At 48.4% G+C, this 22599-nt stretch overlaps 1 protein-coding gene across 13 annotated transcripts in view; it reads left to right on the top strand.

The window, feature by feature from the left end:
• ERI3 (ERI1 exoribonuclease family member 3) overlaps positions 1-22599 on the top strand; it is a 132823-nt gene that overhangs the window by 42680 nt on the left and 67544 nt on the right. For 11 of the 13 annotated variants that reach the window (XM_014540043.1, XM_014540042.1, XM_014540041.1 and 8 more), the window contains one exon: positions 589-680. In XM_014540043.1, the coding sequence (XP_014395529.1) occupies positions 589-680 (92 nt within the window). Of the gene's footprint in view, positions 1-588; positions 681-15588; positions 15662-22599 lie in introns of those variants that run through there. The other 2 variants (XR_001362196.1, XM_014540038.1) reach the window with 1 other exon arrangement.

Raw genomic sequence — 22599 nt, 5'->3', positions numbered from 1 at the left:
AGGAGAGGAGAGGAGAGATAGCAAGTTTGGGGCCGATAATGAGCTTGCTTCCACCCAGCGAAGGGTCTTCTGCTAGAGTCATGGTGGAAATTAACTTCACTTTACTTGGGGAATAACCAAATTCATAAGTTTGGTTAATAAACATTTGGTGGGAGGGTCAAATGAATAAGTGAATGAATGAACCTGTGGATTGGAGTCCCTGCTTGGGGATCCAGCCTGTTCTCATGGCCCAGGACAGCCCATGTCTATGCTAGACTCTGCCTTTGAGGACCAAAGGTATTTGGATTGACCTACTGGGATCTGTCCTTATCCTGTCTAGGGTAAGTAACAGGGGTGTGGAGAAACCCCCCTTGCCCCTCCCCCCAACACTTCGTCTTGTGGGATCTTCCCATAGGGATTGTCCTGCAAGTGCCTCTATAGTTCCCAGCCAAGGCTGAGAGCCCAGAGCAGAGCCATGGTTGGATAAGATTACAATTTTCTCCTGCTCTGATTACAAGCAGCTTATCTGCGTTTCAATGTTGTGGCTCTTCATGTACTCAGGGGGGTGGGAAAAAAGAAAAATCTCATCTATTCTTGTGTACTTTTCAGAGGGTCGATGAGTGGATGGCAAAGGAAGGCCTCTTAGATCCAAACGTCAAGTCAATTTTTGTCACCTGTGGAGACTGGGACTTAAAAATCATGTGAGTATGAGAGGGGCAACTTTGCTGGCAGGGCTTGGGATCTGTGGAACCAGTTCTTGCCTTTCACAGAAATAAGTGCCCATCTAGGCCAGAGAGTTCCTGGATTTTGGGGGCTTCCAGGATAAGAAGAGGGCTGGGAGTCCTGCCTGCTTCTGGGACAGCTGTTTTTTCCAGGTGTCACTACTTAGGACAGCCCTTCAGTTGCAGGGCTACATGTCATTGCCCTGGAAGGAAGAAGTTAAAAGAGGGTATGTATGTATGTATGTATGTATGTATTTATTTTTGTTAATCCTCGCCTGAGGATATTTTTTCCATTGATTTTTGAAAAGTGGAAGGGAGAGAATGAGAGAGAAACATAGATGTGAGAGAGATATATTGATTGGTTGCCTCCCACATGCACCCCAACCAGGGCCAGGGATTGAACCTGCAACCCAAGTACGTGCGTGCCCTTGACCAGGAATTGAACCCAGAACCCTTTGGTTTTCGGGCCAGTGCTCTAACGACTGAACACAAAGGCCAGGGCAAAGAGGGTTTTTCTTTTTTAACCAGATGCATAGTGATTATTAGTCTAAGTGCATTAGAAATAGTAACTCATTTTATAACTATAGGTACTCCTATTTCTATTTTTATAAATGAGAAGATTAGAGAACAAAGAGGTTAAGTAACTTGCCCAAGACACACAGGGCCAGGATTCAAACCCAGGCAACCTATCTCCAGGGCCCTTTCTCTTAACCATTATACTGTGTTATCCTTTTTTTTTTTTTTTTTTTTTTTTTTTTGCCTTATCTGGGATACTAGGCCCTGATGATTCAACTGAGAGCCAAGTGTAGAATGAGAGAGGGCTGCTTCTAGGAAGCTGCCCAAGTCACCAGTCTCCTCTGTTCTCCTTTGTCCCATTGCTTTTTCTCCTTTGTCTCCTGATCCTGGAAGACAAAACTGGTTCCTTTGCTGGGCAGACACTTCTGTGTCTTGTCTGTCCTCATGGATACCTGGCTTCAGACAGCCCCCAGGGAACTAAAGTGTGGTGGAGGTGGGAGGGGCATTGTTTGCTGAGGATTGATAGAATCGATAACTCTGTGTTCTTTGTGACTGATGGTGGCAGCAAGCATTGTGTGTGTGTGTGTGTGTGTGTGTGTGTGTGTGTTTATATACGAGCATACACATGCATGCACCTATGCTTTTGAGCATAGCATGGGGTATTGGTGGGGAGTTGGGAGTAGCGGTTCTGGAGTGATATTTCCTACCAAATTAGGCATTATTTTCTCACCAAGGTCTTTTTTATGCCTTTTGGATACTGGTCATTGAGGCAAAGTTATGCACCCAGCTTGGTGGGTATCCGGCCTGCAATTGGATACCAACTCTCTAGGTGAGACAGGAGGAAGAAAAACAAGCCCAGGTCACATAAACACCCACACACCTCATCTCCCACATCCTTAGTTCATGTACACACACTGGCTGCTCACCTCCAGGTTTGCACACACAGCTCCCAGAGCGCCAGGGGATCTTGTGCTCCCCGATGACATTCATCAGTCAGGGAAATTATACAGGCTGGGCTGGTATGAATCAGAGGCGGGCTCCATGGAGAAAGGAAGAGGAAGGCTGTTGTTCTTGTTTAAGGTGTCCTGCAGCTTTGAGCACTTGAAGCAGAGAAGGACTTAGTGGAGCTCCATAGCACAGGAGAAGCTGTTGGGGGTCGGGCAGAGTGCAGGCTAATCCCAGACTTCTGAGGCTCCTGTGGTCCAGTCCAGAGGCCTGGTTCCTCCAGGTAGCCTCCCGGGGCTCCCACTCCTCTAGTGGTTTTCTAGTGGTCTTTAGCATGTTCATGTCACACAACCCACATTTCAGAATCTTGTGGCATGTACATACCCAGGGTGGGGCAAAAGTAGGTTTACAGCTGTTCGTGTGGGAAATAATACAGTAATTAATAAATAATACAAGAATAAACTCTGTGTTTCATGTTCTCACAATACGAACAGCTACTTTTGCCCCATCCTGTACGTGCATATGAAAATGTTCCTGGGCATGAAGTTGGGGACTATATGGCTGGGCCCCCTAGGCTTGGAGTCTGGCCCACTTTGGCCTGCAGTAGCAGTTCAGCCCTTGGCATGGTGGGCCCTGGCAGATTTAGGTGACTCCGGAGGCTGCTCTATATCTTCACAAGAAATCATGTAATCAACAGGGTGTGATCAAGTTTGGGGATTGGGTTGTTCAATCTAAGCATATATGAAAGGGAACCACATTTTCATGAGTACATAACCATATGTCATTCGGTCCTCCTATCTTCCCTGGTTAGGAGGTAGTATCCCTTTAAAGCTGAAATGAACACACAAAACAAAATTAAAAACTGAGGCTCAAATTGGTAAAGACTCACAGCTAGGCAGAATTGAATTCTGAGACCATATAACATCCAAAAAGAAAAAAGGGGTTGGGCAGACTTGGGACGCTGGTTTGGGTTTGGATTGGGAAAGCCAGTGAAGCTCTGAAAGAGTGTGCAGGAGGAAGCAGATGTCAGGTGGCAGGGGTTGGGGGGAGGAGAGCACTGTGCTGCCTTTTACAAGCAGGACTCCGCATAACTGCTGGGAAGGCTCTTAATTAAATGTGTAACAAAATAAAAACAGCCAGAGAGGAAACCTAAGTAGTGCTGCGTGACAGCGCACAGCTTATCGGCGTTCCTGGAACCTCTCGTCAGATGGCTCGTCAGAGCCCTCACCTTTTCATGCGCCTGGTAAAGGCTGATGATGAGCCTGACAAGGGTGGTGTTAGACTGACACCCACAACTTGTTAGTATGTGGCTTACTTCTTATTTTGACATCCATTTTCAGATTTAACTAACTCTAAGGAATTCAGGAAACATTTCCATTTCCCACTCTGGTTTCCCAGAGACATGGCTCCTCACTGCTGTCCTCCCTCTCTCCCAGCCCCCGCTTCCCCCAACCAGCTTCACGTCACTTTTGTTGGAAAGGGCCTGATTAGTGAAGCACTGAGAAATGGGAACTGAAGTGGCAGCAGAAATCCCACCGGAGAAAAGAAATCTCCCATCCTGACAAAATCATTTTGTGTCCATCTTTTGTCAAAACTGGATGAGTTGATACTTCAGGTTTATGTGGGCTTTGATGCTGTAGTCACAGATCCTGCTTAGGCAGGTGTTAATTTAGTAAGTGCTGATTTAATTTTCTTTCTAAACACGTTTAAGATACAACACTTGTTCTGGCATTGGTCCCTGGTAGCTTGCTTTCACTACCTGAAGCTCCTAATGGGGTTTAACGTTCTTTCACCAGTTTTCTCTCTTCTCATCTTACCTAGGCAGGAATGTCTCTATAAAGGGATTCCATCTTTGATGTGGTGGGAGGGTAGGACCCATGCAGAGTGGGGAGGTGCCACCGTTGTGGAACTCAGATTTTAGCCTGTAGCTTGAAGATCTGGATTCACCAACTGAACAGCACAGAGTGGCCGAGAAGCTAGACCAGAGTCTTTCCCAGTGGCCTGTGAGTCTGAGAAGGGGGGGCAGGTCAGGAAGAGAGAAGGGTAGGGTTGAGGGTGAGAATGGAGGGGGTAGGGAAGAGCTGACACGAAGGAAAGCCTGGCCCTCAGTAGTCTGGGAAGAGGACCTTTGAAGAGGATCCAGGTAATCAGACCCTACTCTGGTAGAGCAGAGTCTAGGGCTGCTCAGAGCCTGCTGCAAGGACCCTCATCTAGCTCAGCCTCAACTCTGGAATTGAAAGTGTCAATGCTGGGCTGCCTTCCACATGAGGGTGCATACTACACCTTTCTGATGGTGCCTGTGCAGTTGTGGACCTGGAACACTTCAGGTTTCAGGAAGTGGAGATCAAAGATACTTGTTCAGATTGCTCAATTTTATTTGGGGGACATGCACTCAGGGGACTATTGAGGATGCCCTCAGGGCTGCAGTCAAGTGGCCAACACTATTGAAGAGCTACAGTCACCTGGAGTGAAGTCCCATAGTGATGGAACCACACACCTGGGAGAGAACTGTGGGGCAGTGACGTCCTGTGTGTGTGTTGGGGGAAGTGTAGGATATAGACAAAGGTTGGGACTTCTTGGCATCATTCAGCTGAGTTGACCACTTCATCCTTCTTGAAATGCTCTTTATCTTTTCTTTTCTGTGTCCCCCTTTCCTCTGGCTTTTCCTTCCCAGTGTCTTATGGATGCTTTTTCCTTTTTTCCTAAATTTTGTTTCTTAAATATTGGTATTTCTTTGATCTCTGTCCTGGCTGTCTTTTCTTTTTATTCTGCACACTCACACTTACCAGAGTGAGCTCACCTTTTGCCATAGCTTCAAGTATCCTCTGTATGCTGATGTCTTCTCATCTTTTCTGCAACTGAGAAATGGAAACAGACATGGCAGCAGAGATCCCACTGGAGAAAAGACACTGTTCCATCTGCCATCTGAACTCCAAACCTTCATATCCAGCTCCTATTCTCTGTCCCCACCTACATGTCCACAGGCCCCTAAAAGCTCAAGGCTTATCTTTCTCTCAACACTAGACCTCCAACATTCCCTCAGATGGCGACTCAGTAGCTCTGTCAGAAACCTGAGAATCATCCTTGATTCCTTTCTCTGGCCATAACCAATTAATTGCCAAATCCTATTGAGTCTTCCTCCCAGAGCTTTCTCAGAGTCATTACCTTCTTTCCATCCCCATTTCCACTGCCCTAGTTAAGGTCACAATATTCTTTGTGGCTTATTAAATGTCTTCTAATTAGTCTTTTTTCATTCCAGTCTTGCTTCTTTTCCAGCAGATTGTGTCACACCCCTGCTTAACACCCTCTCCTTTGTTTGCACTGAGTGGCAGAGCCTTGGGATATTCTCTGATTTTTTTTGGCTGCTGGTACCTGGTCTGGGGTCGGTGGAGGTCTGGACTGTTACGTTCATTTTGATGTGGGGGCATGGTTGGCCAGGAGGTGTGGTGGGGACAATTTGGACTGAGAGCCTCCTTCCAGAGCTACAAATGAATGAATCCTCAGATCTGTTTTAAGAAAACCACTGCCAGGCCCTGGCTGGTGCAGCTCAGTTTGTTCGGCATCTTCCCGTGCACCGGAAGGTTGCCCGTTTGATTCCCTGTTAGGGCATATGCTAGGGTTGTGGGCTCGATCCCCAGTAGGGGGCTTGCAGGAGGCAACTGGTTGATATTCCACTCTCACATATCTCTCTCTCTCTCTCTCTCTCTCTCTCTCTCTCTTCCCACCCCTTTTACACTCCCTTCCTCTCTCTCAAAAAATAAATAAGAAAATCTTACAAAGTATTGCTTTGGGCACTCGGTATGTTTGAAAGCATGCGGAGGTGGAGCCTCTGAGCATGCGGGGCATCTTATCATTTCACTAAGCCCATGAGAGCCTTGCCCCTTGCTCATGGGTGTGCCAGAGGGTCCCAGCACTGAGCTATGATTAGCAACCTGCTGGGGAAAGGGGCTTGAGTAAGAACTCCCTGGCAGTCCTGACTTGTCTCATTTCCTGATACTTTTATCTGTCACTGCAAGCGCTTGGGCTCTCCTCCTGAACTAATTAAGTTTGCATGTGTTTAGACACATTGCCAAATAGGGCTTAGCAAAGCGGAACTGAGCTACATCTCTTTCTGAGTAGGGAAGGAAGGGTATATGAATGCTTCCCCATGAGGGCCTGGGAGAAGCGCGGATGACATGGAGTGGGTGTGTGTACAGATGATAGGCATTATGCCTGGCCCTCCTAGGGACACAGCAGGCCTGCAAAGCAACCTTCTGATTGGCTGGCAGGGCAGGTGAGAGAACAAGATCCAGCTCTCTTAGTGAATTGGGCATTCTGAGAGGGCTGAGGATGGAGAGGGCAGGCGCTGAGGTATGATTTTTCTCCCAAGCACAAGCAAAACTGAATGTCAGGTTTAGTGGGATTTGCAGGGGGAGTTTATAGGGCTATGTGCTGTTTGCTCCCAGCCTGAACCTACCTAGACCTAAAGCCACCTGTTTGGCTAGCAGAGCACAGGTGGCCTTCTTTCTAAGGCTGTGAGAAGTACAGTAGAGACATGAACAACCGTAGGCCCAAGTTTTCCTTTTTGCCTACAAGACCCCAGTTCCCCTGCTCAGTCTCATGATCCTGTGAGATGGTACCAGGTGGAGATTAAGAGGAGGAGAGTGGTATTGCCCAGAATCTCCCCACCCTGGAGGTGGGGCTCAGCGAAATGGATCACCATAGTGAGATGATGGCCGACAATATGTTTTTGTGTCAGACTGATTTTCCCTGGTGCTGGGTGGCTTGAGGTCTGAGAGGCACTGTGTCAGAACATACTTGGGTCCTGTCCGGACAGCAGATGTGGGGCATTACCACACTGGGGACTCCTCTGAGGTAGGGAGCGAGGGTATTTTCTACAGAAGGCGGGAGAGCCAGCTGACAGCCATGGTCAAAGCCTCAGTCCTATAGCTCTGAGGCCAATGGGTCAGCTTCCTGGCCATGAAGAGGCTCAGTCAGGCCAGGCTCCCAGTGCACACAGAGTGTGTGCGTGTTGTGGGGCGGGGGGGAGGGGAGGGTTTGGAGGAATTTCTGGAGGTTGTATAGGAATTCTGGGCCTTTGAGCTGCAGCCAAAGCCCAGAGAGAACAAGAACCAGACCTTCTGCCCTCCCTTCAGCTTCCCTAGAGCCCTCTCGTCAGCAAAGGTGCATCGGGTTAGCCCCAAGAAGGCAGCTTGAGTTGATGGGGTCATGTTTCAGCTGCAGCTAATCCAAGTCACTCGATATAAATCTGTCCCTGCTGCCTCTCCTCTCCCTCCCATCCCCAACCCACAGACAGGGAAATGAATCCTGGCCCTCACCCTGAATACATCATGGCAGGCTTGCCTCTAATGAGAGAGGGCCATTCATTGTAGGGTGAAGCTCCCTGCAGAGCCTGGGATGCCATTAATTAAAGAAAAGCCACCTGAAGCCAGTCGTGCGGTACAGCCTGCCACACGCTCAGATGGAGTGGTGGTGGGGTAGCCTCGTTAGCCTGACAGCTCCTTGGGCCGAGAGTTCGTGAGCTTGGAGGAGCGAGGTGTGCCCTGCCTCCACCTGAGCGCTCACATGCCTGGGGGCCAGCATCCTCACAAAGGCATGAGCCCCCCATCCCCCCACCTACACAAGTCTTGGGGCCTGGAACTGGTATAAAGGGGCTCCTGGTTATGGGCTTGGCCGGGGACTATCTGTTTCTCATGGACAGGCCCTAGGGCAAGAGCAGGTTTCTGTGGAGGCTGAGCAGGCTCCTGGTTTCCTACCTGTGTTCCCTTCCACTCTTCTCCATGTCCCTGGCACTACAGATCAACAGGCAACTCATCTTGCTTCCTTCCCTCAGAGCCTGAGTTTGTGGAAGTTGATCTGTTCTGGGAGGACTTTGGGTCTACAGGGACACTGGGGGAGATGCTTGTTGTCTCCCTGGCAGACAGAGCCTCTGATGTCCACCTTCTGGGCACTTGTAGGCTGAAGGGTGAAACTCCAGTGGCAGCCTCATCTCACCTCCTGGGAAAGTGTTAGAGGGTCAAAAGAACTTCAGTGATTATAGGAACCCCAGGAATGGAAGTTTGTCTCAGTTAAAATCCCAATAAAAGATAAAGATATTTGTGCCCAAACGGTGTAGCTCAGTGGTTGAGCATCGACCCATAAAACAGGAGGTCACAGTTTGATTTCCGGTCAGGGCACATGCCCAGGTTGCAGGTGCGATCCCCAGTAGGGGGTGGTGCCAGAGGCAGCCGATCAATGATTTTCCCTCGTGACTGATGTTTCTATCTCTCTCTCATTCTCCCTTCCTCTCTCTGAAATCAATAAAAACATACTTTTTAAAAATTTAAAGATATTTGTATAGTAAATAATCAGGCTTTGAGATGTTTTGGCAGTGGGAGCCTCGTGCTTCAGTCTGCTGGAGAGCTGCTGACAGGGTGGCTCTTTACTGCTTAACTGATCCTGAGGCAAGTGCTGCTGCCTAGGTTCTGGTCCTTGGATTTGCATCTGGAGCTCCCCTTGACCATCTGTGAGGATCTCATCGCCTCCTCTTTGCTGGCAGCAGGGGCTGTCGTCGCTGGGACCTTTGTTGTAGCCCAGAGTTGGGGAAACTCAGCCAGTCTCTGCCCGGGTTGTCAAGAAGACAGATTGGTCTTGTGTCTGTGACTCTTCAGAGCAGTCTTTGGAAGTCTGGTTCTATGCTCTGTGGCAGAATTTGACAGACAGGCTGCTCAGAGAGCCTCAAAAACAGCTGGGGCCATGGCTTCACCATCCGATCCGACTCTGCATCCCTAGAGCTTGCCAGGTACAGAATAGAGGTTGTGTGGGCCTCCCACCAGGCATGACACTAGGATTTGGGCTGCTCTCTTGTGATTTGAACATTTTTGGATCTCTCGAGGCCCTGCCACTGGCTTGGGCCCTGTGTCCTCTGGCAGACAGAGAGTGAGGCTGAAGGGCTTATGCTCTAAACTCAAGAAGGTGCCACTATTGCTCTCAGAAATTTTTTTCCTTCAGGTGAGATATTTTTGTGTTTTTTAAAAAACTCTGTATAACTCTTGAGACCCAATTTTTTAAAAAAAACTTTCTAGAAATTAAGATATGAAATAATTATAGTGGAGTGCATGAAGTATAAAAATGTGAAGTGTACAGCTCGTTATATCTTTATACACATACACACCTGTGTAACCACCACCCAGATCAAGATGAAGCTTTTCCATCATCCCGGAAAGTTTCCTTGTGCCCCTCTCAGTAATGCCTTCCCCCTGCAAGGTGACCACTGTTCTGACATCTGTTACTTTTGCTTATTTTTCTTGCTCTTGACATTCATATAAATGCAATCATACAAAATGTACTCTTTTACGTCTGGTTTTCTTTGCTCAACATAACGTACAAGAGATTCATTCATGTTATTTTATGTATCAGTTCAACCTGTGTAATATTCCATTGTGTTACTGTACTAAAGTTTATCTATTCTCCTTTTGTTGGACTGCCTACCTTCTTTAGTCCTTGAATACATATTTGTTGAATGAGTATGTGAATGTTCAATCTGATATGAGAATCTTCCTAGGCCTGTCACCTTGTCCCAATCCCCCTCATCTTTTAAAACCTAACTCGAGTCCCTTGGGCTTATGTTCTTTCTTGTGTCTTCTGAAATCCACACTGGCCTCCCTCTTCTCTGAACTCCTGTGAATAGGGAGAGGCTGGGCTGACCCCAGGCCTGTGGAAGGGCCTTTGAGCCATACTGACCCATTTATTTATTCTGTCAGCAGATGTTTATTGAATGTGCATTATATGCCTTGCACTGTTCTAGGTAGGGGAATGCAGCAGTGATCAAATAGCTCAAACTTCCAAAGTATACTCCCTTCATGGAGTTCACGTTGCAGTGCATGCAGCTAGCACTGTCCTCTGCCTCTTGGACCCAGATGCCAGAGAATCTTAGTCTTGTCCTGGCTGCTCTGTCCTGTGGGATTCTGCAGGAGCCACGTGGCCTTGGCCCTTGCCACCTTCCCAAGGCCTCTCTGGGGCTTATGGGCTTTGGTCTCCCTTTTGTGCTGCTGCTACTGCTTGGCATTGAAAGGGTTTCTGAATATTGGTGCTTCCCTTCCACTGGCCTGGAGTCTGATTCCCTCTGTAAGGGGAGAGAATTAATCTCCAACTCTCCATGCCTGTAAGGTGAGTGACCTCTGTTTTGTCAGCGCTTGCCAATCTGTCCTCTAATTCCCAGCCACAGTGATGGAGACATTACTTTGTGCTAAAGCAAAGCACCAGTTCTTTGAGCGCAGATGCCGCACCAGTCCAGGCACTGGGAACAACAGGGAAGCTCTGTGGGGATCTCCTCACAGGCGCTCAGGCACCTGGAGGCACCTGGGCATTGGCACCTGAGCAGCCTTGGTACTGAACTGCGGTTGACAGATTCAAGGAATCTGCTCTCATATTCTCCCTGACCACCGTCTGTGCCAGAGGGGCAACTGCGTTGGTGTGGTCTGAAATACATTTCTTTTGTCAGGCTCCTAAGAGCACGCAAGAGTCTGTGAACACCCCAGAAAGGAAGAAGAGCCAGGGAGCAAGGGTCTTGGAAGATGAAGGCCAGGGAACTCCAAGGCTGTGGCTGGCGTAGTGGCCCAGGGTTCAATGATCTGTGGACTCGGGCTCAGCTCTGTAGGGCTTTTGGAACGATGGCTGTGAGTGGCTGGGATCAATTCTCAGTGTCCCAGGCTAAAGGGTGACACGACTCAAACTTGTTAGTTCTGTAAAACTGTTTCTTCCAAAGCCTGCAAGGATGTTGGTTTGGGGAAGAAAGCTAGCCAGCCCAGAGACTCCCGGGAGCCTGACAGGCCTTTTTCTCTGCGATTCTTTCTTGCAGGCAGCCTGAGGCAGCCTGTCTCTTTGTTAACAGAGTGACAGCAATGTGACACCATGGAAATAATTACTAACAAATCACGGTGCTGACTGCAAACAGCTCTCTGTCTTCAGAGGCATGTCAGGGTGCATTAGAGCAGGACTGGAGGAGCAGCAATGTGGGGGCTGAGGCGCAGCCCACACTCCGACAGTCTCCTCCTCTTCCCCCTCCCTGACCCCTTTCTGCTGTGACTGACTTGCCTGCTTTTTCCTACTGGGTCAGCAAAGGGACCAGCTGGATAAGTGGCATGTGGCTAGTCCCACTTCCTCTGGGAAGGTAGCTAAGACTCCTGTCTTTACTAAGGAACTCCTGGGTAGTGATAAGATCCAGGGATTTTTCCACTATGGAGCCTCCAAAAGACGGAAGCATACTCCATTTCTGATTTACTCTCTCCATTTGGGACCAGCTTCATCTGCCAGTGGTTTTGGGGGTGACATCGTATTTTCTGCAGCTGGATTCAGAATATGGGAGGCGCCTTGCATCTCAGTGTTGGTTCAGCTACCTTCCCCCACCAGCCCTGGTTTCCTCTTTACTTGCCATAGTCAATTTTTGGTAAGTCGACTTTGTCCATTCCCTCTTGGTTAGCAGAGTGATTGCTCTGACTGTCAGGGCTGTAAATAATGTTCCTGGCGTGTGCGACTGGAGGCAGCTGTGTGGGGTGGGGAAAGGAGTGGAAGGAGAAGCAGCACTCCGATGGCTCCCTAGCTCGCCCCCCTCCCCTCTCATACAATATTTATCCAGGGATGGGAGTCAGATGCAGCGACCTCAGGGGTCACCCAGTTAAATAGCTTCTGAACCTCCCTGCATTCTAATTGCTGCAGTTGTCCTTTGCTCTGGAGACTTCTCCTCCCCATTGTCTGCTGAGGCACACACTAATGGCTGTCCTCCCTGGCCCTGCTGGGAGGCATGTGTGTATGGGGGTGGGGTGAAGGGCTCATTGCTACCTTCCTTTCCCCAGGGATAAGGGAATCTAGGGCCTATTAACAAGTGGCTTTAGCTAGGAGGAGCACAGAACCCTGCCTCCCCCTCACTTCCTCCCCAGTGCTGTCCAGAGGAGGTCCAAGCCATGGGCTTGGTTAATGGGGCCAAGAGGCTTCACCCATTTCTAACCCTAGTGACTCCTCTGTAGGGGGACAGACCCTTGAGTACTCAGTTGAGTACTATGTTCATCATCCTATGTTCCCATGGTCCCACATTCAGGGTTTAGAAACTTCTTATTTTTATTGATTTCAGAGAGGAACAGAAAGGGAAAGAGAGATGGAAACATCAATGATAACAGAGAATCATTGATCAGTTGCCTCCTGCATGCCCCACACTGGGGATCGAGCCTGCAACCCTGGAATGTGCCCTAATCGGGAATCGAATTGTGACCTCCTGGTTCATAGGTTGATGCTCAGCCACTGAGCCACACTGGCCGGGTGAATATGCTGTATTTTGCCCAAAGATTGGCCACATGCAAGTCTCTTTGGTCCCCTGGAGGTTGGTTTAGGTGATTGACGATGGTAGCAGGTATACCCCACTTAAGAGGATAAGAGGTCATGTGCCACATGTCTTCACCTGGACCTTCTTGTAAATGTCAGTTACCCTCCACTGCAGCTCTTTTCTTCTAAGGAGCACTATTGGAAACTGCCATCGAAGGTGCTAAACACTGCATATCCTGGAAACACTGGCATTTCAGCAGTTAGCCCCTGTTGAGATCTGCTCTGGGCCCAGTAAAACTGTGCTGGGAACTGTAGGGACCGCCAGGTGACCAGGGCAGGAAGAGCAGCCTGTCCATAAGCACCCACAAGCTAAGTGAGGTAGAATATGAGTATGCTACAGAGAAGATACAAAACAAATACTATGAGAACCCAGAGGAGCATAGTGGAGACACCAAATGGGTGGTGTTTTCTTAAGCAGTAAACTTTTTAAAAAAACAAGACTTTAAAGAAAGCCCAATATTACAAAATATACAAAAGCCAAGTTGTCCTGGTTGAAGCTGGGGCAAGGCTTAGTCCATTCTTCCTCCTTCTGCCCCAGTCCACAAAGTAGCCTGACATCCCTCCTGGAACCCTAGAGCTCCATGGAGAACAGTTTAAAAACCACTGACACGTTCTAATGCCCACCCAGAAGTGTGACTCACACATCTTGAAGGATTCAGGGGAGCTGGGATCAGGGCAGAGTAGATCAGCCAGGGGTTTAGAGGAAACAGGTGTGTCTTTGAGTATATTGGAGCAGAGGTCAGACTATCCCAGATCCTGAATGCTTGCAGGATGCCTCTCTGCAGAGCCTCCAGAGGGCAATGTAGGACCTACAAAGGCAGCCCAGGCAAAGGGTCAAGATGGCCACAGGCCAGGTAGAGACTAGTCAGGGATGAATGAGGTATCTTGGAGACAGCTCAAACTGCTAAGGAGCTCCTAATTTTCCTGGCCAAAACAGAATAAATAGTTCACCAGTTGAGATACTGATCAAAGTGCCCTGGAAACCTCCCATCACCTGCTCCCCGCATTTCCCCCCACCTCACTCCCTGCTGCCTGCTGAGGCCTCTGCCTTACCATCTGGCCAGGTTCTGGGGGCACCTCCAACACTTCCCGCGGTCACAACAGGTGGAAGAATTGCCCTGGGAGGAATCCTGGAAAGACACTTGTCTTGTTTCACTGGAGAGGGACTGGAGAGAGACAAGTTATTTGATTTCAGGGGAGTATCTGTGGCACTGGGAAGGTGCATGTTGTATTGTTCATAGGATGTTTGTGGCACTGTGTGTGCTTCATGTGGTCATTTGTGTGGGCTCCATTTGTGTAGGAGAAATGTGAGTAGAGACAGTTGGCTGGCAAGTGGGCCAAAAAGCAGTGGAGCAGAGAGGCACTATATACATATACAGTGCCTTTTGGAGGCTTTGAGCAACTGCCTGGCAATGGGGATTTGAGGTTGGTTTTCTCTGGGAGCACTGGCAACCTGGGCTGTGGGCGTCCCTCTGCACCCGCCTGTGTTCTGGTTTCTGTTTGGGAACTCTCCAGAGCAGCATGTCTGGGAACACTTCCAGCTGCGCTGCCAGACCCAGACGCAGGTGACGGCCTTTCGTCTGTACCATAGGGAAACCAAGAGGAAATTAAATGTCATTTGCCCCCTGCATAGCAGGTCGCTGCCAGATCAGACACTGCTGATCAGAGCTGTGCAGATCAGACACTGCTGTGCAGAGGGCACCCAAGGGAAAGCTTGTGCCTGCAACCATGCCCTCTGAGCTGTGGAGACTCCCAGGTGATGGCCTGGCTCACTCCCAGGCCTTTCTCTGCCAGTCTGGGTTCACCCTGGCCTGGAGCCCAGCTCTGTGCTACATGACAGCTGTGGCCCATGCCAGGCCAGAGGGGTGTGTGTACCAGTGGGAGCAATTGGAGGGGAAGGGCAGTAGAGGACACACGGGAGACAGTGAGGTGATCAGCCCCTCTTCAGAGGAGCTGCAAAGTATTGTGGAAAAGAGCAGGGCCTTTATTAAAAATTAAGAGACCTGGCCCTAACCGGTTTGGCTCAGTGGATAGAGCATCAGCCTGCAGACTGAAAGGTCCCAGGTTCGATTCCGGTCAAGGGCATGTACCTTGGTTGCGGGCACATCTCCAGTAGGGGGTGTGCAGGAGACAGCTGGTCGATGTTTCTCTCTCATCGATGTTTCTAACTCTCTATCCCTCTCCCTTCCTCTCTGTAAAAAATCAATAAAATATATATATTTTTTTAAAAATTAAGAGAGCTGGGTTCAAGTTCTGGCTCTGTTACTTATTAGTTGTGGAATCCTGGGAAAGTCACATTACTCCTCCGAACCTCCATTTCCTCATCTAAAAAGTGGAGATTATAATAAGCTCTAGCTCCTGACATCTGCAGGGGAAGTAGCTGCCTGTTGGGACTGGTACCAGAGTTTTCTCACCCCACCTTCCCTCAGTCTGGAAGGATGGCCTGGAGCCCCCTGCCGTCTGTGAAATGAGTTGACTGAAATTGATGGGAAGTGGGGTAGGTAGTACTCTGGCCAGGAAGGCACAGCTGGTGATCTCTCCCTGCCTGAGGCCTTTCCCTCTGGTCCTAGTCCTCTCAACCAAGCATCATAGGCCGTTATGAATGAGTACGGGTGATGGTGGTCACCCTCCTAATTGTGGGCCTCAGCTGGCTCCCTCCAGACTCACACTTGCACTGCCCTTCCTGTTTGGGAGGGTTTCAGGGCTTGTCCCAACCTCTCCTTTGCCTTGAAGTCCTAGTGGCAGACCCTCTGCAGTGACATTTATTAACAGAGCTTTGGGAATAGATGTTTTAATAGTGTGAGAGTTCTCCCTTAGCATGGCTTGCTGGTGGTGAAATTCATTAGTGTTCCCTGACAGGCAGTGGCGACAGAGGCGCTTGCTGTCTGCATCCCGCTCCCTCACTCTCGTGCTCCTGCTTCACGCACACTGATATTTAAAGCTGATGGGATGCTTATAGACTTCTTGTACCATGACAAGTTTGGGGAGGGGCATGGGGGAGGAAGAGACAGACAAGGAGCCAGCTGTCACACTGGTATTTCAAACAGTACTCTCTCCTGACCCTTTGCAGGCTCCAGCAAGTGTATCATCTTTCTGAAGCCTGTGGTTGGAATTGTAACCTGCAGCTGTCCCAGAGGATGGGGGCAAGTGTGGGACAAAGTGGGCTGAGAAGTCGGCAGTGCATTCTCCCAGGGCTGTGCACAGGCAGAGAAGAACAGAGGGACAGTGTGTGTGTGTGTGTGTGTGTGTGTGTGTGTGTGTGTGTGTGTGGGCTGAGAGGGGTTTCTAATAAAAAGCACCCTGGACATCTGGTGGAAGGTGGAACTAGAATGCTTTTCTGCCTGTAGATTCAAGTACATTGAACTGTCCAGGGTTGTCTTTAATACGATCACTTTCTATAACCCACTTTGCCCCCATCTTATCCCCCACCCTGCACTGTATCCTATAGCTTCTAGAAGGGGTTGCTGGCACGAGGCTGCTGTCTATGGGCAGTGCCTTTCTCTCCCTTGCTGTCCTTGCTGATCCTGCATTGGCTGAAAGCACTGGGTGCTCAGCCTGCCGACGGTCTTCTGCCATGGTGCCATCTCGCAGGTGAGATGGAAACTAACTGGCTTTGATAAGTAGGAGGCTCAAGCATTAATTTTTTATACATCAGCAGTGGCCAAGTGAGTGAATTCAATTATTAGTCTGCTTTCTCTCTACCTTCCTCCCTCCAATGTGCTGGTTGAGAGCAGAGACTAAAGAACCTGTTGAAATGAGAAACCCTATTTCCTGGCTTGACCCCCTCACTAATTCGGGTTAAATTGCTACGCTATTGCAGTGGTGACACATTGTGCTTGCCTCTGTTTGTATAAGAGTCTGCAGTGGGGGAGGAAGGACCAATTTGTGCAGAGATAAAAGGTGTCACGGGCAGATAACTAACGTCCCAGCCTCGTGCCTGCTCTCATTGTTGCTCAATTTGCTTCATGTGGAAGCCCAGCCTTCCCTCTTTCTCCCCTTCCCTCCCCTTGCTCATATTTTACCTCGATGCCACAGTGTAATGATGCCCTGCGTAGTGGGGGAGGAGATAGGCACCTCTGGCTGACAGCCCTTCCTGATAACCAAATTCCAGCCCATCCATCACCAGCTACTCTCCTCAACTTGAGGAAAAGTGATTGTGAAAGGCGGGCCGTTTATCACCCGGGTCTGTTTATCTCCTCTGGGTGGGGAAATAGAAACAGGAGGGACAAAGAGCTGTGTCCCCAGCTCAGTGTGGCCTCAGCTGGGGTAGCCTGCTTGTGCTGGATGCAGACTCACAACCTGCTGACTGGAGGCTCTGACTGGGTAGGACTCTCAGACGGGGACCCAGTGGGAATGGAACCTGGCCCGAGACTCAGGTTCTTGACTTTGGGAGAAGCCTAGGAAGTCTTGCTGTTCTGAGATGCAGGACAGCCAGCAACAACATTCTGTGGGAATGTTTGTATTGGAATGAGCAAGTGGAGAGACCTTGCATGGAAACAAGCCCCACCCACCCCTCATACATGTCCCTTGGCGGGCATTTCCATCTGGCTGGTTGGCTGGATCTACTGGTCAACTCCTTCACCAAGCTAGGCCTTCTGTGCCTCCATGGTCCTGCTATGACTTTGAAGAAGAAAGTGCCTTTTCCCCTGCTCTTCTCCTTTGCTCCTCAAACCCCCCTTTTTCTGTATATCAGACCAGATAAATTAGTTTGCCATGGCAGGTGAGTAGTACATGGATGTCCTAGAGCTTTTGGACACCAGAACTGACAGCCTATATCACTCCAAGGTCTGGGTCACGGCCTTTTCAGAGAGGCAGAAAGGGGTCAAATATGGCTCCAAATTTGGCTGGCCTCCTCTTTAAAGGCTTGAGTCTGCTAAAAGTTAGACATGCATCTCCCTGACTTGGGGTTGCCCTTAAGACTTGCAGAGAGAAAGGCACAGAGGGAATAGTGCCATGACCTTTTCTAGCACTGGTGCCTGCTCTCCTGCTGGTTCTAGCTGCTGATGTCTGCCAGTCGGTCTGTCAGACCTCCATGGATGCTGTTGGCCTCCTTGACTCAAGACTAGCAGTTCTAGCAGAGCCACCAGCTCTGCTTGACCTAATCTTCAAAGCTGAGCTCCTGCTCACAATGGCTTCATCCTGCCCATACCCATTAGCACGGGTGGCGTTCCCTTAATGAGCTAGTCCCCTGCCTTGGCTGGCGTCCAGCTAGTCACACCTGTTTGCCATCAGGGCTGTCTGGACCACGCCTGAGTGCTGGGCTGCAGGTGGTGGGGCTGGATGAGGGGTGGGTGGGGAAGGCTGGACTCCTTTTGCTTTGTATTGTACACTTGTTGGGGGGGGGGGCAGTTTTTCATACCCCTGTTCCTTCCATACTGAGCAGAGAGGGCTTTTTTTTTTGTTACTTAAAAGGATAATAAGGAAACTTGAGGAGTATTCCGTCTTTTCCAACTTCCCCCTGGATGGAATAGCGAGGAGCCAGTCAGGTGTCTGTTTTGATGACTTCGGGTTCCAGTGTGTTAAGAGCAGGGCCACATGTTTAATTCCAAAGGCGGAGGTCTGGCCCTAAACCCCACAGTATTTGGAAAGTGATCATATCCCTCACTTTAGAGTCCACAGGCAGGACTGGGGGGCCCTTCCTTAAAGGGAGCCCCTTGCATTCATGAAACTGAAGGAAGTTTTGATTTGGTTGAAAAAATCCCATTCCTTTTTACGGCCTGGACATAATTGGCTCTTTTCTATTGGCCATCAGTGATGTCATTCCGACCCTCATAAAGAAGGGGAAATCACACCTGTGGACTCGATGCATAAAATTTCATTGGGCAACAGTAATAAGTATGGCCAGATGATGTTTGGGCAGTTGAGGAGCTTTGTGCCCATGATTCCAGCTGCATGGAGACCTGGGCACCATAAACCTGCCTGCACGTTCATGCCCGCAGGCTAGTCCAGGGCCCACTGCCAGTGGCTCTTTTCTTGGGATCAGTATCTGGTAGGAACTAACAGCATTCAGACCCTTTGTGCCAGGGGAACTTTTGCTCTTTTCCTTTCCAAATTGGTAGAACCATGTACCCACTGGTACCTACTGACCCTAGCCGTAGGATCCTAAGAACCTTGGATCCAGGTGTGATCCTGAACTACCTCTTCTCTAAGGCCCTAGATCTTGCCTTCCTAGGGACCGTGAAGAGCTCTGAGTGAATGTACATAACTGATGCCTTTTGTAGTCAGAAGACTTAGATTCCATTTCTAGTTCTGCCCTTGGCTTGTTTTATGTTCAAGCAAGTCTCAGTTTCATCTATGTAGGGGATAATGACTACTCAAACCCACCTTCTTCACAGGTTACTCGCTTGGTGCTCTCTAAGCTGGGATAAGATTCTGTCATAGAAATGTGTAGCTATCTTCTCATGAGTTTTGGTTCTGTGTCTCTTGTGAAGATGGGCCTGGGCCCTGCTACTTCTGTACGCTTGTGTCTTGAAGTCATAGGGCTCGGACCAATTACAGGCTAGAGGACTCAACCAGAATGCTTGTGAGTCTACAAACTGCATGTGTACCTGAGTGAGAGTCCCGTTCTCCTCTGTCTCTGTCAGCCGTGGGTACAGACAGCACTCAGGATTGCTGCTGAACCATACTTGAGGCTAAGTATCCACTCTGACAATCTGTCTGTCTAGTATGTCCTCAGTGTGCCCCCTTTGTTCAACCTCCAATATGAGCAGACAGGATTGTACTGAGCTAGACCCTTACTACCTGGGTAGGAATGTCTATAGCTAATGCCTGCTTTGGAAATCTCTCCCAAGAGGGAGCCTCCCCCTCCCTGAGGGCTCACCACAGACAATAAGATTCCTGGCCTGTGTCAAAGAAAAGACCAGGGTTGGCTAAGGGAGGATATGATAGGTGCTCCAGGACCTCTACCTTTTGCTGGCCAGTCCCCCTGACTGTTCCTTTGTGGATTCTGCTGCTTCCAGTGACCTTCCCCTCCTTCACTCACAGTCCTTAAAGTGATTTTTCAAAAGTAGCTGAGCTCAGCAAGCATTTTCACAAATAGTAATGATAAGGAACATGAAAAAAAAATTGAAGGAAATAAGAAAATTATCCAAACATTACAGTTCTGCTTCTTAGGCCAGTGGTCGGCAAACTCATTAGTCAACAGAGTCAAATATCAACAGTACAACGATTGAAATTTCTTTTGAGAGCCAAATTTTTAAAACTTAAACTAGATAGGTAGGTACATTGTTATTAACTTAATTAGGGTACTCCTAAGGCTTAGGAAGAGCCACACTCAAGGGACCAAAGAGCCGCATGTGGCTCGCGAGCCGCAGATTGCCGACCACGGTCTTAGGCTAATCACATTCTAGCTCCTAAGGCCACTTCTTGTCCTTCAAAACCCTGCCCAGTTTTCTTGTATTCTTTGCCCTTGGTTCCCACATGGGTACATCCTACCTAGATACCCTTTCATCATCTTGACCTCAGAAGAATTCCCCTTCCAGGAAATTAACTGGTTGTGGTTAATGTCACTGTGCCACCTGGATGTTTGAGAAGAACCTTCCCTTCAGGTAAGATATCATAGGTCTTAGAAAAGTAAATCCTTACTATACTGCTTGACACCTGAGAATCAACTTCCTCTTAGTGTCTGTCAAATAACTGAAGAGGAATGGAGGGAAGACTGAACTGCCCCAAAACATTCTGGGGTGGAATCAGTCATCTCAACTGGATTCCCATTGCCAAGCTTCCTAAAAAAGGAGTTTGCACTTGTAGTCTCCATTTTCTTGCCTCTTACTCACTCTTAAGCATGGTGCAGGCTACCTTCTGCTCCCACCAGCCCACTGATGCCAAATTCATTGGGTGTTTCTCAGCTCTCATCTTGCTTGACCACTCAATGGCATTTGACACTAATGACCTGCATTTTAAGCTCAAAAATCAGTTCTACACAGTGTGGAGCAAAAGTAGGTTTATAGTTGTGAGTACACAAAGCACGGAGTTTATTCTTGTATTATTATTTGTTAATTATCATATTATTTTTCCATAGAAATGACTGTAAACTATTTTTGCTCCACCCTGTATAGGAGCCCAGATAGGGGAGGCTTGCTTTCACAGTAGTTTAGGTTGACCATTGGTGATATGAAAAGGTCCAGGAGTCCTGCCCTCCAGGAACAGGGGTGGGTTGGGTGAGTCCTGACTCCTGGTACATTATCTCCTGTGGAATTATTCTTTTTTTCCCTTTTTTTTTTTTTTGGTTTAAAGTGAAAGTGAGTTTATTATTGAAGCAGTGAGACAGAGAATGGGCTCCTCCATTGACAGAGCAGTCTCCTGTGGAATTCTTGAACGAGCTGAGGGTGTGTGACCTGGAGAAGGGAACTCTGGGGGAAGCTTCCTGGGCTCCCAGATCTTGGGAGGGCTCTGCAAGGAAGAGATGGAAGTCTCATTCTCTATAGTTTCTAAAGACATACCTCAGGACGGAAGTTACAAGGAGACAGATTTTAGTGTAGTACTAAGAAAGGATGGTCTAAGAATTTAAGAAGTCTAAAATTAGAGCTGAGGCAGTATGTCTCTTGTGTGTGGTAATGGTTGGGTAGAGGTGGCCTGGTTTCATTTTAGCTCAATAAAACTTACGAGACATGGTCCCTCTGCTCCTCTCATTCCATATTCTTCCCAGGTGACCTTAGTCTATTCTTATGTCTTTAATTTTACTTCAGTTACATTAATGATTCAGCATTTTGTATATCCAGTCCAAACCTCTCTTTAAAACTGGATATCTAGCTGCCTCTTAGATATCATCCCACTGCTGAGTGTCTCCTAAGCACCTCATGCTCAATAGATATTGAGAGCTTACCATGTGCCAGGCATCTACCTAAAATTGCATTCCCAAACTCGTGCCTCCTTCCAGTGGTGTACTAGGGGTGAGGCAGTGGGAGCAGTCCACCCTGGTTTGGGTGTAAAAAGGATACAACAATAATAAAATTGACTAAATGTTGGTCTGCTCTGGTGTCAAATATGCTCTCTCTGCCCCTGTCTCCTTTATATCTGTCTTAGTGAGTAGCATGAAGCTAGCCAAGGCACAAACTTTGAATTGGGTTCTACTACTTTCTCTCACTGCCCCACATCCCCTTCAGTCCTCCTTTACACCTCCAATATCTGTTGCTTGCTCAATATCTCTATGACTACTGTCTCATCTCCTGGCTACTACCCAGCTTTATTTAGTGTATTGTTCTTGATGCTTCGGAACCGGAACCGGAACCGGAACAATCACTGTAAACCACAACTCTTTAAAGCAGCGGTTCTCAACCTGTGGGTCGCGACCCCTTTGGCGGTCAAACGACCCTTTCACAGGGGTCACCTAAGACCATCCTGCATATCAGATATTTACATTACGATTCATAACAGTAGCAACATTACAGTTATGAAGTAGCAACGAAAATAATTTTATGTTTGGGTCACAACATGAGGAACTGTATTTAAAGGGCCAGAAGGTTGAGAACCACTGCTTTAAAGGCTTTCTATTGCCTGTAGCTAAGCTCTTCCCTTAGCAAGAAAACTATGATCTTTCTCAGCTGATATTTCGTGTCTTCCTCCATCCTTCCATGTACTCCAGTGCTCCAACTTAAAGCTGTTCTGTCTACTTCTTTTATTGTCCAGTCCACTGAGCAAATTGTGAGCCCCTTATGGGCAGGCGTTAAGTATTACTCTTTTTTTTTTAATATAAATTCTTTATTGTTTAAAGTATTACATAAGTCTCCTTTTTCCCCCATTGACTTCTCCACGGTCGCCCTCACCCCCCAGCACATGCCCTCACACCCCCCCCCATCTGTGTCCATTGGTTATGCTCATATGCATACATACAAGTCCTTTGGTTGATCTCTTACCCCCTTACCCCCCCGCCTTCCCTCATAGGTTGGACAGTCTGTTCGATGCTTCTGTGACTCTGGTTCTACTTTGGTTCATCAGTTTATGTTGCTCATTATATTCCACAAATGAGTGAGATCATGTGATATTTATCTTTCTTTGACTGGCTTATTTTGCTTAGCATAATGCTCTCCAGGTCCATACATGCTGTTGCAAATGGTAAGAATTGCTTCTTTTTTACAGCAGC

The sequence above is a fragment of the Myotis brandtii genome, unplaced genomic scaffold (genome assembly GCF_000412655.1).
Source record: "Myotis brandtii unplaced genomic scaffold, ASM41265v1 scaffold235, whole genome shotgun sequence".
In the NCBI taxonomy this organism is placed as follows: domain Eukaryota; kingdom Metazoa; phylum Chordata; class Mammalia; order Chiroptera; family Vespertilionidae; genus Myotis; species Myotis brandtii.
This window is presented reverse-complemented; position numbering and strand designations above follow the sequence as displayed.